The following is a 15,206-nucleotide window of genomic DNA, read 5'->3' on the forward strand; positions in this document are numbered from 1 at the left end:
ACTTGTTTCAGTCCGATGTTCGTTACACACCAGCAATACAATGCTAAGTATGCTCTTACTGAAAAGGGCTCTAAGATTCCCCTTGCCTATGCCTCCTTCACTCCACTGCCTTCAAACCCTAAAAGCTCAGATGGTTGCTAAGACGACCAAATGCAGAAATTGGGCAACTCAGTAATGATTTGTCTGATATAAAGGGTTAGCACTTCAGGGAAGTGGTTGCATGGAAAAAATAGTAACATTTAATAGAATATCTTGGATGCAGACCATTCAAAAGGTCATTCTCTGGATAAGGACTACACTGCAAATTGCAGTTATTGCTCATTCCCAATTGCCCCGAGGTGATATGGTGGTGAATTCTCTTCCTCAAACTGCTGCAATTGTTGTGGTGATGATGCACCCACAATGGCTAGTTAGGGAATTCCAAGATCTTGCCCCAAGGAAGTGTGATATATGGCCATGTCAAGAGGCTGTGTGACTTAGAGGTGATGGCACTCCCATGCCATTGCTTGTCTTCTTACTGGTAGATATCATAGGTAGTGAAATGCTACTGAAGTAAAACTACTGAGTTGCTATTTGCACCCATACATCTTTCAGCAGGTGAAGGACAGTGAGTAGATATTGAAATGAGTGGTAGGAACACTGAGCAAACAGCCTACTCTGTCCTGGATGGTGTCAAGCTTCTTGGGCATTTTTGAAGATGCATTATTCTAGGCAAGTGGTGAGTTTTCCATTATGCTGCTCAAGAGGCATTGAGGAATCAGAAATGAGCCACTTCAAGAGTACCCAGCCTGTCCTGCTTGCGTCAGTGTTGATATGGCCGGTGACCCCCTTTATGTTGATGGTGGGGGATTCAGCAACTGAAGGTGTTGGACCATTTCTTGCTGGAGATAATCACTGTCTGAACATACGGCTTAATGTTACCTGCCACAAGTCAGCCTAAAGTGAGATGTTGCCCAAGACCTACTGTAGGCAGGCATGGGCAGCTTTGTTATTAAGCTGAGAATCTGGCTGAAACATACATAAACATTTGTGAACATCCTCACTCATGACATTATGCCGAGGTGATTGGTAAAACAGATTAGGATGGTGGGGCTGAGGACACTATTCTGATGTCAGTGATGTCTTCAACATGCTAGTGATGGGCCTTCAACAATCATAAGCAGCTTCCTGTGTTCAGGTAGCACTTCAGCCACTGGAGGGTCTGCCGATTGCTCTCAATTTTGTAAGGGAACCATGAAGCTTTACTAGCTCGGGTGCTACCTTGATGTTGTGGGCTGTATCACCACTCCGAATTTTCAGGCATCCTTGCTAGGTCATAAAAATAAGAACTGGGTATATGGCCCCAAGTTTCAAGATAGTCTTTTGAGTAATTGTGTCTGCTCCACTAGAGTTACCTTGTCAATCTAGCAACTAATGAAACATACATTCTAATTCCCTGAAGAAAGTACAGCTCAATGATCATGTACATACAATTAAAAATTTCTCATTCCAATAGACTGTACATGGAATAGTTGGGCACACATTAGCACCTACCTAGAAGGAACCAGCTATCGACAGTGTCAGGGTAGAGGCTAAGAATACAACTCTATCATAACTAATGTCAACTATTATTCAATAATTTAATGGTAAAATAGTCAGCTAAATTGATGCACTATTATAAAGAATGTTGTTTTACCTTCATATCAAAATTAATTCTTTGTCACATATATATATCGCTCCCATTTCCTGCTACCAGGGTTAAGTGAAAGTGAACTACTGCAGCAGCAGCTAAGCTGATTAACTGCATTTTTTACAGAAACACAGTTGTGCCATTTCTGTTAAGCAGCTAGTCTTGCTGAAGCAAAGATCAGAGGCAGCAGAATCAAGTCAAAATGATCTTCTAAAACAGACAATTTTTGTTTTAACGTGTCTCCCATCGCTACTGGTAGAAAGCAGCCAGTAGTGAGCAGCCAAAGCTTACAGAACACTGCAGCATCGCATTAACTTACCAGTCCCAAAGTTCAAACTGGGAGTTCCAAAGTTGAACCCTAGTGGAAAAAAAGGGTGACTGTCACCAGCAACAATTAATGATTAAAAGTTTGGTTATAACCAAAAAAAGCATTTACAAACACTGTATTCACACCATCTCAGGGAGACTCACACTGACCTCAACACCTTTTTTGCAGGTTCATTTACAGTGATTCAGCTTTCTGCACTGGAGCTGGATTACATAGAAACCAATAACCACTGGAGATCAATTTAAAAACTCCCAAGATCTGCAGTGATTCCTGAAAGCTTTTAATAGCCCTGGCCAGAAAGCAGCATGTGGATATTATAAGAGAATAGGATCAGTCTTAGCTACGATGCCCTTCACAGATACATTGCTTGCCAACACATCTTAACCACTTGGACAAGGAATCTAAAAGGCCACTGTTATTCATGGATTTACTCAATGCCTGGCTATCTCGCTTTTCCTTCAAAAGCCTCAAAATCTATGACTTTGACTGTGTCTTCAATCCTTAAATTGCACTCGTCAATGCAACACTGGAGCCAAATAACAAAAGGTAGCCGAGCAGAATGCATACCCACTCAATATTTTACAAGGATGTTATTGTCCCTCTGTTTTATGGGGAAATCCTGGCCCCTGTAGTTCAGGTGACAAACTAGAGTGGACTATGGATGCAAATATATAACCTGACAGAGTGACAATGAAACCGATATCACCAAGCCAATTCACACAATTGACAGAACGACTTTAGCAAGCTCTTCATTCAATGTTAGAAGTTCATCCATATAATTTAAGATTCAACACAAATCTGGTCATATTAAATAAAACCATTGCAATTCTATTCATTTACACTATTGCTCAGCAATAATTAAACAATTAAGCAAAATTGCCATTTTTATGACCTCTAACCATCACTCTTCCCAGAACTTACAACACTGACCTGTGCCTAAAAACCTTGCAATTACATTTATTTCTTGTCCACTGGCCAAAGTCAGATTTTAAACGGACTAATTTCAATAACTCAAACATGGACTTTTTAATCTTATCCCATCTTTAAAGTAATAAATTGATAATTATATATAACTGTCATGATGCAACTTCTGGATGATCAAAACTGCCTTTCATTTTGATACTGTAAGAAATCAGCATTGCTTCCATACAGTAGAGATCAACACTACCCTTGGCCGTCTGAACCTGAATATGACCATTCCATACAACAAGTCAGAGCACAGAAGAATGCCGCTCGGGCCAGTGTGTTGATTATAACTTTTCATTTGAGTTTTCCAATCTAATGCCATTTCCCTGCCACCTCACAAAATATGTGGGCCAGCAGCAGAAAATCAGTGTTTCAGCTGCTCCTGGCTATCCAGTAATCCTGGTTGGACAGTTCATGTGGACACTGATCAAAAAACAGAATCAGCTGCGACACTGTCTGCAATTGAACACTCTATCCCTTGCTATCTAGCGAACACAAAGAATAGCCATTAGGACGAAGTACCCAGAGAATTGTACTTAAAGACTGGATCGACTAAGGCTGTTTTCCTTAGAACAGAGGAGGCTGAGGGGTGACTTAATTGAGGTGTACAAAATTATGAGGGGCCTAGATAAGAGTAGACAGGAAGGACCTGTTTCCCCTAGCGGAGAAGTCAATTACCAGGGGGCACAGATTTAAGGTGACTGATAGAAGGATTAGAAGGGACATGAGGAAAAACTTTTTCACAAAGAGGATGCTGGATGTCTGGAATTCAGTGCCCAAATCAGAGGTGGAGGTAGAAACCCTCAACTCATTTAAAAGGTCATGTACCTGAAGTGCTGTAACCTACAAGGCTATGGACCAGGTGCTGGAAGGTTGGATTAGACTGGGCGACTAGTTTTTTCAGCCAGCGCAGACACGATGCACTGAATGGCCTCCTTCTGTGCTGTAACTTTTCTATGTGGAGGAGGAACATAAAGAAACACACCACTAACCAAAGACTGTTATCTTCCAATGCAGTGAAAAGGACACTTACTCAATGAAATGAAATCCATCAGACTATCTGTGCAATAATAAACTAGTAAACAGGACCCAACATCAATTTACATGGCAACGGTCATGTCTGAGCAACATCCTTACCTTTTTTTTGACTAAGGGGCATCTTAAATGAACTGGAGAAAGCCCAAAAACATGGTGCACCTAGATTTTGAAAAGGCATTTCACAAAGTTCCACACTATCAGCTACTGATTAATTCCAAAGTGGAAGGGTTTTCGCCGGGTGCTCCGGTTTCCTCCCACAGCCAAAGACTTGCAGGTAATAGGTAAATTGGCCGTTGTAAATTGCCCCTAGTGTAGGTAGGTGATAGGGAATATGGGATTACTATAGGGTTAGTATATATGGGTGGTTGTTGGTCGGCACAGACTCGGTGGGCCGAAGGGCCTGTTTCAGTGCTGTATCTCTAAATAAATAAATAAATAAAACCTTGTGAACGGATAAGAAATAGGTTAAAGGGAAGAAAACCAGAGTTAATTATTGCAGAAATCATGTAGGGATGCATTTTAGTTAAATTTGTATATGGTGTAAAAATTAAGAGGGGTGGACAAATCTGATGAGGCAGCTTGGGAAATACAAAATTAGACAAAAGATGTAATGGGGTGCAACAAATAACACATTAAATTTAGTACTGACGAATGCACAACAGTGCACGCAGTAAAAGGGTGCCACATCAACTCCATCAATGGTGTTGAAATAGCCGAGGAAAGCTGAACATCTAAGCCGTAACAATATATCCAACCACTAAACAGCAGTATAGAAATAGAAAAAAGAATTCTGAACTCTGCAGCCAAAACAGGAGAGTACATGTAAGAGGTAGTCATGCTCAGACTAGTTTTGGTCAGAATCATAACAGGGACATTTAATCGTTGATGGTAGTTCAGAGAAGATACAGGAGACTGATCTCTCATGTCAAGAGGTCTGCGTTATGAAGGCTAGAGAAACTTGGACTTTTCAGTCTAAAAGGACTGAGGGAGAACCCAAAAAGAGTTGCATAAAACTCAAATATATGAAAAGGGTAGATCCTAAAAGCCATTTCAAAATTAACAGTGTGAGACAAGGGTGACTGTTTCACACATGAAAAGAAAAATTAGGACCAACAGGATGTTCTTTCTGATTTTTTTTTACGAGAACTCTTGAGCAGTGGGAGGGAGGGAAGAAAAGGGAAGAGAGAACAGAAAGGTCTTTCTCGATGGACCAATTAAAAGACGTTAAAGAGTCCTTAAACATCTTCAATGTTGCATTCCCATGCACAAATCTAGCTCGATTACCACCAAAGCATTCCATTATCAAAACATGAAAAACCAGGATACTACAAAGACTACATTGGTATGATTTTTTTTAAATGTTCAAAATGTTCAGGCAGGATCACATAAAAAGACTAAATTTCTGTTTGGATGAAGTACAACAGCTGTACAATTCTACCTTGTTATTAAAGTCAAATGGGACCTGGCAGTGCTGACTGAGCTCAGTAAAAAAAAGACATGAAGCAATGTAAGAATTTGATAACTTTTACAAGTACATTTCCTTATAAACTCTTTCAATGGCACAAAAGCAACGTCCCCAACTTTGAACCATACACACCACAAAATCTCAGGATACACCGGTAGCCTGTGCTGATCACATGCTCTAAACTGGAGCACTAGGAGGGACACTTTAATTGGTCACATTCCTGGGTAAGGGGACGCTTTTGTAATGTCCTCTGCATTTTCAGTTGAGACTCACACAAAAATAAGGGCAACTTGGACAATCAGTGCCTTGGATCTGTACCCCAGTGAGGGATTCAATGTGTTTAGGAGAGAATGAGAAAAAAGTTAAACTATTTCCAGTAAAATTTGCAATCCCACCCGAAACAAAAATGTATTCCATGGACAAGTAACTTTAGTGCTAACAAAACAGAAAATCTGCAGGCCCACATCAATTGGCATGTTAAAATAACTGAACTAAAAGAACAGAATGTTCCTGGACTTAACACTGCTTACAGAGAAGAGTGGTTCAGTAACGGTGGGCACCAACTGCTTTTCCATAAGCCTAAGTCTCAATTTGAGTCCCTACATTGAAATTCACCAAGTAAATGGCCTCACAGAGAAATGCTCCAAAAACAAAAGTAGTTTCTCAGAAGACCTAATCTTTCAAATAAAATATAATGTTTTTGAGATCCCTAAACTCAAAGGTTGGAAATGCCCCTTCATAGAAGAGAATTCATAACAGAACTGTATAAACAGAGCTGTGTTTCGTCTGGCATTGAGCAACATTGAACATTAGCCAACCAAAGTTTTTGTAAGCAAATGCACTGCCAGGTATAAAGACCAGAAAGTGCCAAATTTGAATCATGGTCAGTATGACTGGGAGGTGCTGTGGGTCAGGTTATGGGCAGCAACTTCAAAGTAAGTTCGGTCATTATGGTGAACAAGGAATAATTAGTCTGGACTTAGAAACAGACTTAAGTTCAACTCAGATGCTGGGTCATTCATCCCAATTCACCTGCACTAGTGATTAAATCAAGGTCGTATGCACCAAATAGATGGTTAACATAAAGTGAAGCCTAATCTACTCATTCAAATGGACACAAGAGATCCTATGGCACTTTTTCAAAGCGAAGCACAGAATTCTCCTGATATCCTGGCCAACATCCCTCTCACGAGCACGATGTACGCCAATGTGCTTTGTTGAATGATAATTTTCTTTAATCCACTGACTGGAGATCTGAATTATTTTTTTTTAAATGAAGACATTTTAAAAAGACAAGCAGCCAGCAAAGTCATCCTTTCAGCTTAAGATGATCACCTAGTTTGCAACACTGTATCCTACACTGAAAAGGACTGAGGAGAGACACAAATTTCCCAGTAAGAACCAAGACCCAGGAAGTTTAAAGGAACTACCTGTTCTCTCAGCAAGCAGAGAAATACTGCTAACGGCTATGTTTGAATGACTGCGTGACTGTCATGTGACAAGCCCCTCCCTGTCTGTGGTTTTAAGCTGGTGTTTTTCTCTGCAGCAGAGGAGAAGCAACTGACTCTGACATGAGCAGACCTTAAGTGGGGGTCCCTCCCGCTCCCCATTCCAACTGGAAAGCTTTCAAATCATGCTTGTTGGCCGACCACCTTTGCATACTTAAGCTACAATCAGAAACCCCATTGGATGAAATCATCTACATGGTTGTCTACAAAAAGATCCACCAAACCAGTCATCCACCTCTTCAAACTAAAAACCTCAGGACCACCGAATTCAGCTAGAAGCCGGCCGAATCACCAAACACCACTGTATACCCCCTTTTTCAACCAATCTACCTTTCCCCACTCTGTAACCTATTCGTGTGTGTGCAAACCGCCAGAGTGTGTGTGTGTGTGAGTGGAAGCTGGCGTGTTATTTTTATTAGCTCGGTTTAGGTGCAATAAAGTTAACCTCTTTCTTTGTTATCTCAAGAAAACCTGTCCAATTGGTTCTTGTTATGATCATAACAAGCAAGTAATCAAACACCTACTGAATTGGTCAGTATTTCCACTTTAAAAAAGAATTAAACCTGCTGTGGTCAAACAAAGAGGGAAAATAGGGAAACCCTTCGGCCTCTCCTCACTTGACCATAACAACTACTAAATCAAATTAACTGGTTATTCATTTCTTTGTTTGTGGAATCTTATCATATGCAAGTTGGCTGCCACATTTGCCAACAATGACTATGTTTTGAAAATAATTCTTTGGTCATGATACACTTTGGGATGTTTTCAGCACATGGCAGCTGCTACGGAACTGTGCCCCAGCAGAATCCAACATCTTTACAAGAGAAAACGGGAGAAAACTGGCAAGAAAGGCTACAACAGTCTTCTGTGAAGACATTCACAATCCAGTTTCTACTGTGCACACACTAGACATTAAAACAGACAATACAAAGAATGGAAAACTCACACTGGTGTAATGGGGTTGCTGTTCTGAGGCTAGGGCTGTGACAGAGTCATGGAACAACAGCTAACTTTATTCTGTATCATGCCTACACTGGGAGTGTTTTATATCAGTGCTGCCCAAAAACAGAACATTTTTCCAATCCCAATCACCAAAATCCATTATTTGGAGCAACACAAAACACCCATACTGTGCAAAAAAGTAAATTCAATTAAACTAAGTCAGTCATGTCATTTGTAAGGACGTATGACAATAAGGGGTACAAACCAATTTGAGGGACCCAGCTGCAGCTTCTAGCCATCTATAAAAGCAATATCAGAATTAGCAAGTAACTGGGCCAGCGCAAAGAGTTGTCCACGACCAAATGTTGCAGACTGGCACATTCCAAGGTCCAGGACTATGTGCTGAGGCACGCACTAAAGCTTGGGGCAGCCACGGCAAAGGCTCAATGGGGAAAGACCACTGTGTAAGGTACCCCCACCATGGTGAACGGAGGGGCTGGATCCATGGAAAACCCCTCGGGCTGTAACCAGAAAATTTTTGTTTGCTGCAAAATGTACATGGCAGGTAAAATGAAATGGAAGGGTTGTGAGGCAACTCACTCCTGCATTGAAGGAAACTGATCTCCTTTGCACTTTTTGTATTGTTGACTTGGTGCTGTTGTGAACTGTTTTGTAATGGTTTTTTTTTTTTTTACAGTTTTTTATAAATAAAGTATATTTTGGAAATAAATAGAGCCACAGGAACTTCTGTTCAGAGGGATTATTACACATGTGCAGCAAAACGCATTGACTTTCTAAATGTCAGAAGGCTAGGAATAAAGGTTCACTTACCTCCAAAGGCAGGTTTGTTCTCGACTGCATTAGTAGCTCCAAAGTTGAACTGTGGAGTGCTTTGGTTCTGCAGGCCCTGGTTAGTCAATGATGAACCAAACATATTTTGAGATGACGATGTCGAGGTGGAAGTGGCAAATGGGACAGAAGGGTTTGAAGAGCAAAATCCACTCTGACCTAAACCAAAGATGCCAGCTGTAGCCATATTCGGATTTGATGCAGCAATAGTGAAACTGCTGGTGGTTACAACTGGCTGATTTGACGAACCAAAGCCAACCACCTGTGAAGAGCCAAAGATCGACCCAGTTGTACTGACACCCGAACTCTTGGTAGCGTTGAACATTGGGGCAGTGGTGGAAGAGGTGGTCGTACCGAATGAGAAACCCGCTGAGGTACTGCCAAAAGCTGGTTGTGTAGAAGTCAATCCAAATCCAGTCTGAGCTGTAGCACCCCCAAACACTGGTTGGCTAGGAGTGCCAAATATTGACTGCGAAGTGGTACTTGGAAAGGCTGACTTGGCAGCAGAAGTTCCAAAGTTGAAGGGAGTAACAGTATTTCCGAAGGCAGTTGCTTTACTTGGGGTTTGTTGGGTTGCTACAGCATTAGTCCCAAATGACGATTGACTACCTGTGCTTCCAAAGTTAAGCTGGGCTGTTGGACCCCCGAAAGGTGGTGTGCTAGTGGCATTACCAAACAGGGAAGTTTTTGCTGAGTTTCCAAATGAAAGAGCAGGCTGGCCACTTGAAGTGGTAGGAGGTGTTGACACCGAAGGGCCAAAACTCCCAAACAAATTTGAAGTGGGTGCAATGCTTGTTGATGCCTGGCTTGTAACCACAGTTGCCGGTCCGAAGACAGGAGGGAGTGGACCAGCTGACGTTGCAGCTGCATCTGAAGAGCCCTTCCCAAACTGGAACACAGCATTGGGTGCAGCAGCGGTGGTTGTTGAAGGATTTGAGCCAAACTGAAATGATTGCTGGGAGGATAGGCTGTTGTTTGCAGTAGGCACTGTACTTGGTTTTGAAGTAACAGCAATATTTAAACCAAAGTTAAATGTGGCTTTTGAGCCCTTGGTTTCCGAATCAATGTTTGAACTTGCTAACGTATTGGAGGCTGCAAATGGGAACAGAGTTGAACTTGATTTCATAGAAGTTGTGAGAACAGTAGTTTCGTTATTAACTGCGGCTTGTGTTGATTGGCCAAATGTGAAAGGTGCAGTAGTGGTGGTCGAAGTTGTAGGTGTCATAGAGTTCCCAAACACTGGTTTGAATGAAATAGCTGAGGTAGCGGAGTTTGATGTTATTGGCGCTACCAAGCTTACGGGTGCAGTAACTGGCATTGCCAAGCTCAATGCTGTTGATACTACACTGGTCTGGTGTGCCATTGGCAGACCAAACACTGGCTTAAACTCAGGTGTGCTGGCAGATGAAGGAGCTGTGGCACCAACGACTGCTGGGATTACAGTCACTGTGCTAGGCAAGCTAAAACTTGTGCTTAGAGGTGCAGAACTCCCAGCACATGCAGCTACACTCATTTCAGGCCTTTTGCTAACTTTACTTTCTTGTGCACTAACCAGAGCAGAAACCTGGCATGAGTTGGTGGTGGTGGTGATGGCTTTGGTAGCAGGTTTATTGATTGGAGTTGTAAGTGACTGGGCGATCGAGGAACATGAAAAGTTCAAAACGTCAATTGGCTTAAACCCTGCAATGTCAGTTGTTGTCGTCATAGTGGGAGTAGTAGTAGGAGGCAATAAATCACTCTTTAAAGTTTTAACAGAAGGCTCTAAAGTTTTAACCATGTTGCTTGAAGTCACTCCATTGACAGAATCTGGGAAAGGGAAAAAAATTATCTTAAAAAGTCACCTAAGCAATCAAGGGTTTAAAAACTGAAAAGAATGCATTGCAATTCTGTAATCACCAACATGCACCTCAATATAAATATCCAGCTCAAAACAAAACATAAAAGCTGTTCTTAGATGCATGCTCTGGTTATGCTGTTGTCTCAAGTACATATTGGGCAGAGAGAGTCAACTGCAGGAGACCTATCTTTCTAATACTTTTCATACGCAAATTTGATTATTGTGCTAGAATTACTTCAAAGACTGATGGTTAAAAGAGAAGTGATAATCGTAAAGTAATAATTTCAAACACCAATTATTCCAAATTAATAGAATTTAAATATTCTGGGCTGAAAAAACAGCCACCAAATCTACAGGATGCACTGCAGAATTGCACCAAAATTATTTCCACAGAACCTCCCTCCCCTGCAACCTTAATAACCAGCAGCAGTATCAATGGAATATCACCTATATCACATAATTCTGACGTGAACTGGTTTGTCTGGTTGTCAAATGTATATTATAGGCTAATAATGTAGCAAGAACTCAACACATGTTCTCAGCCTTCATACAATGTTCAAATCCAAAATATTAACACTGGCAAATGATCATGGAACCTAGAATGATACAACACAGGAGGGAGCCATTCAGCCTACCGTGCCTGTGTCAGCTCTTTGAGTCATAGAGAGATACAGCACTGAAACAGGCACTTCTGCCCACTGAGTCTGTGCCGACCATCAACCACCCATTTTATACTAATCCTACATTAATCCCATGTCCCCTACCACATCCTCACCTTCCCTCAATTCTCCTACCACCTACCTACACTAGGGGCAATTTACAATCGCCAATTTACCTATCAACCTGCAAGTCTTGGGAGGAAACCGGAGCACCCGGCGGAAACCAATGCGGTCACAGGGAGAACTTGCAAACTCCGCACAGGTAGTACCCAGAACTGAACCCGGGTCGCTGGAGCAGTGAGATTGCAGTGCTAACCACTGCGCCGCCCTTTGGTACTCACTATTTGTTCTACTCCGCCACTCTTTACCCCCCAGCCCTGAAATTTTTTTCCCTTTAACTATTTATCCAATCCCTTTTGAAAGTTACTATTGAATCTGCTTCTGATACTCTTTCAGGCAGTACACTTTAGATCATAACTGAGAAAAAAAGTTTCATGTCACCTCTGGTTCTTTTGTCAATTACTTTAAATCTGTGCCGCCTGGTTACCAACCTTTAACCTTGAAATTTAACCATTTTTGCTCTTAGAGCATCAACCCCAGATTCTCTATTCTCTTCACACAACTGAAGTCCCTCATTCCAGGTACGATTCTAGTAAATCTCCTCTGCACCCTCTCTAAAGGAGATAACATTTTTCTTGAAGTGTAGTGCCCAGATATGGCCACAATACTCCAACTGAGGCCCAACCAACGATTTATAAAGGTTTAGCATAACTTGCTTCTTTTGTACTCTATGCCTCTATTAATAAAGCGAAGGATCCCATATGCTTTAATAGCCTTCTCAATTTGGCCCACCACCTTCAAAGATTTGCGTATATACACACCCCCGGATGTATACAACAGTTTACCACGATATGCTTTATCTCCCTTAGGCAATTTCATATCTGCACTGCCGCAGTTCCTTTAATCCCATGGGCTTTAATTTTTTTTTAACAGATCTATTTTATGGTACTTCATCAAACGCCTTTTAAAAGATTAGAAAAGGAGGAAAGCATTGATTTAAAGGGAATTTCTTTCCAATTCTAGTCTGTTGATCACCAACAAAGAGGATCATATTTTGAGTGAGCAATCAAAGTAACCCTTACTGCTGAGCCTCTGAATATAGTGACTGGAATCATGCAAGCAAGCAAGCAAGCAGATGATTCACAAGTGGGGAGATGGTCCATATAACACAATCAGGATGAAAAGATCAAAAACAAACGAGATTCTTTTGCAGATCAGTAAAAACACGTACAAATATAATCAAAAGGGAAAACATGTGTATTACAGAAGCTTTTTTCTTCTCCTGAAGAAAATGTGCGTGTCCATCTTGACATGGCCTTTAGTGTTGGGAATAGAATTCTTCCCATAACCAGCATCCAATGTCAACATCAAGCACTTCCAGTTCAGTTCTGGGATAGCACAGCCAAATGCAAAATAAAACCCCTCTACTCTGCCTCAACCCCAAACCCTGGAAGAACATCCACAACTGCAGCGTGACATTTTTTCCCATTTTTCACACATTTTTCACACCCCTCTGCCTGAGATTTCTATTCTGTGCTAAATTAAGAAAGTTTTGTGCTGTAGGACTGTGCCCATTAGGAACTGGAATAACACTCTCCAAATTCATTTTGCATTGGAACGCAACAGACAGAAAACAGGTACAGTATTATCTGTGCATCACTGGACTATGCTGAATATTTAGCTTAATGGAGAGAAGGATTCTAGTTGTACAATACCCACAATAGGCTCAATCTGTCGGACATTTTTCAAGTTACTGTGCTGACACTTAAAACTATATTTATTCTAAGCCTTGAACAAAGACTACAGGAAAACTAAGTAGTTATGGGGGCTGTTAGCACACTCCCATTATTACACACCTGAAGTGGTAATCAAGTTTGTGCAGTTCTGCATCTTCTTCAAACTGTCCAGCAGAGGGTTGGAGACCACAGCAGAAATGGAGGTGGAAGTGGCTGTTGGTTCAGCAGAGCTTTCTACTGCCGGGGCAATAAACGTTATTGACAGTGAGGGAGCTGTTGTCGTCGTCACAGGAGCTGGTGACTTTGAAGGCTCTGTTAACAGCAAGAATCATTTAAGTCTCATTGATAACATGTTCAAAAATGTCACTGAACTTTAATAGGTTAAGAGTAGACACTATACAGTCATACCCAATTAAAATGAAGCTGGTTGCATCATTGCTGCATCAAAATGTGTTTAAATCCCAAGATAAATATAACATTAAAAACAGACTGTAAATGGAAGCATTGAGGGTTAAGTACTGTGCCCTGTTGCTTAACAAATTTTTTATGATTTTTGCAGAAAATATTCTCATTTTAGGATGAAATAAATGATATTAAATGAGAAGAACCTTTTGCCTTTAGAGACCATGGAGACTAAAAGTCAAGAAATTATTCAAATCAATGTTCCTATCAATTTGCACATATCTGAAGATGCTGATACTAACTGAACTCAATATTGTGATTAAACAATTTTCCATCAATGAGGCAATTGCCCTAAAAGCAGACTTTTCCAAACTTCCAAACTCACAAAATTTAAACAAGAGAAACCAATCAGCAAGAAGTAAAAGTGGAACTGTGGACTCGCGGGCAACTTGTGGCTCAAGGCTGTTCAGTAGCTGAGACGCTACATTCACGACAAAGGGAAACTCAGGAGCGTTCAACTGAGCACAAGGTATTATACAACATCCCTGCAAGCTAGGAATTAGAGGCAATGATTACCCAAACAGAATAAAGAATATTCTAATTTCCCCAAAGGTAGTCGTAAATAAATGCACTTCCTGGTGTTCTATCGAGTCACAAAGATCAAAATTTCCCAGGTTTCACCCTTAGTTTGTGTAGAGTTACCTGATCTCGAGCAGGGCAGAAGCTAGGTAGCTGCAACTAGCTTCAATACCTCTGGGCTACAGCAAAAGAAAAAATAATCAACCAAGGTTCCAGGTCCTGTCACTATCTAGTAACTTCTGCTGGAAAAGTATGGACACTGAATGAACACAGGACGAGGTTCAGCTTGATTATCCACATTTGAATAGAATCTTGCCATTCACTGTCCATGCTCACACAGAAAATGGCCAGTTGGCTGTGGTATCAAAGGGCAACCAGCATCCATGTAACTGTACCACCACATGGAGAGAGAAAAAAAATAAATCACTAGTTTGAATATCTACTCAGCTTTGTTATTGAGGGTCCAGGATGTCAACAAGAGAGCAATTTCCTGATGTCTTCTTTTAATGACAAACCTCAGTGGTAGTGCATTTCTTTTAATTAATTTTATTAAGCAAGCACAGCCAAAACTACAGAAAACTCAATCGTTTAGACACTTCCACATAAAGGCACATATTCTACATTAAAATGGTCTATACCTGGAGCATTAAATAACCCAAGATATACTTTAACACACTGAATACAAGTCAGGATAAAAACAATGGTCAGAGCATAATCATGAAATATAGTTAAGTGTGATGATTTACTTATCTTACTTAGCCATAGAACACAAGACAGGATAACCTTAACTGAAAATGTTGCCTTACCTTCCTTTTCCTGCAATGCTTTTTTAATTCTATCAAGACCTGCTTTCTTTTCAGAATCCACATCATCCGCTGTGATGGTGTACCCAAGCTCTAGTGGAGGATGCTGAAGGAAAGAGGCATTCAATTAGCGGCACAATCTTGTATTAAATCATTTCTGCAGCAACTTGAAAAAGAATTTACACTACTAAAAATATAAGTAGTGTGCACGGGGGTGTAATGCTATTTTACAGGCAGAGTGTGAAATTTGCTCAGTTGGTAACGCGATCGATTCAGAGTCAGAAGATTGTGGGTTCAAACCCCAATCCCAAGACTGCAGCAAATAATTTAAACTGACACGACAGTACAGTACCAAGTGTGTGATG

At 41.0% G+C, this 15,206-nt stretch overlaps 1 protein-coding gene across 4 annotated transcripts in view; it reads right to left on the reverse strand.

Annotated features, from left to right (window-relative positions):
• pom121 (POM121 transmembrane nucleoporin) overlaps positions 1 to 15,206 on the reverse strand; it is a 69,875-nt gene that overhangs the window by 19,028 nt on the left and 35,641 nt on the right. For 3 of the 4 annotated variants that reach the window (XM_068010191.1, XM_068010189.1, XM_068010193.1), the window contains 4 exons: positions 14,845 to 14,947; positions 13,178 to 13,369; positions 8,748 to 10,571; positions 1,989 to 2,027 (listed from right to left, as the gene is read on the reverse strand). In XM_068010191.1, coding sequence (XP_067866292.1) covers positions 1,989 to 2,027; positions 8,748 to 10,571; positions 13,178 to 13,369; positions 14,845 to 14,947 — 2,158 coding nt within the window. The remainder of the gene's footprint in view (positions 1 to 1,988; positions 2,028 to 8,747; positions 10,572 to 13,177; positions 13,370 to 14,844; positions 14,948 to 15,206) is intronic. The other variant, XM_068010192.1, reaches the window with a different exon arrangement.

This window comes from Heterodontus francisci, chromosome 30 (assembly GCF_036365525.1).
Source record: "Heterodontus francisci isolate sHetFra1 chromosome 30, sHetFra1.hap1, whole genome shotgun sequence".
Taxonomy (NCBI): domain Eukaryota; kingdom Metazoa; phylum Chordata; class Chondrichthyes; order Heterodontiformes; family Heterodontidae; genus Heterodontus; species Heterodontus francisci.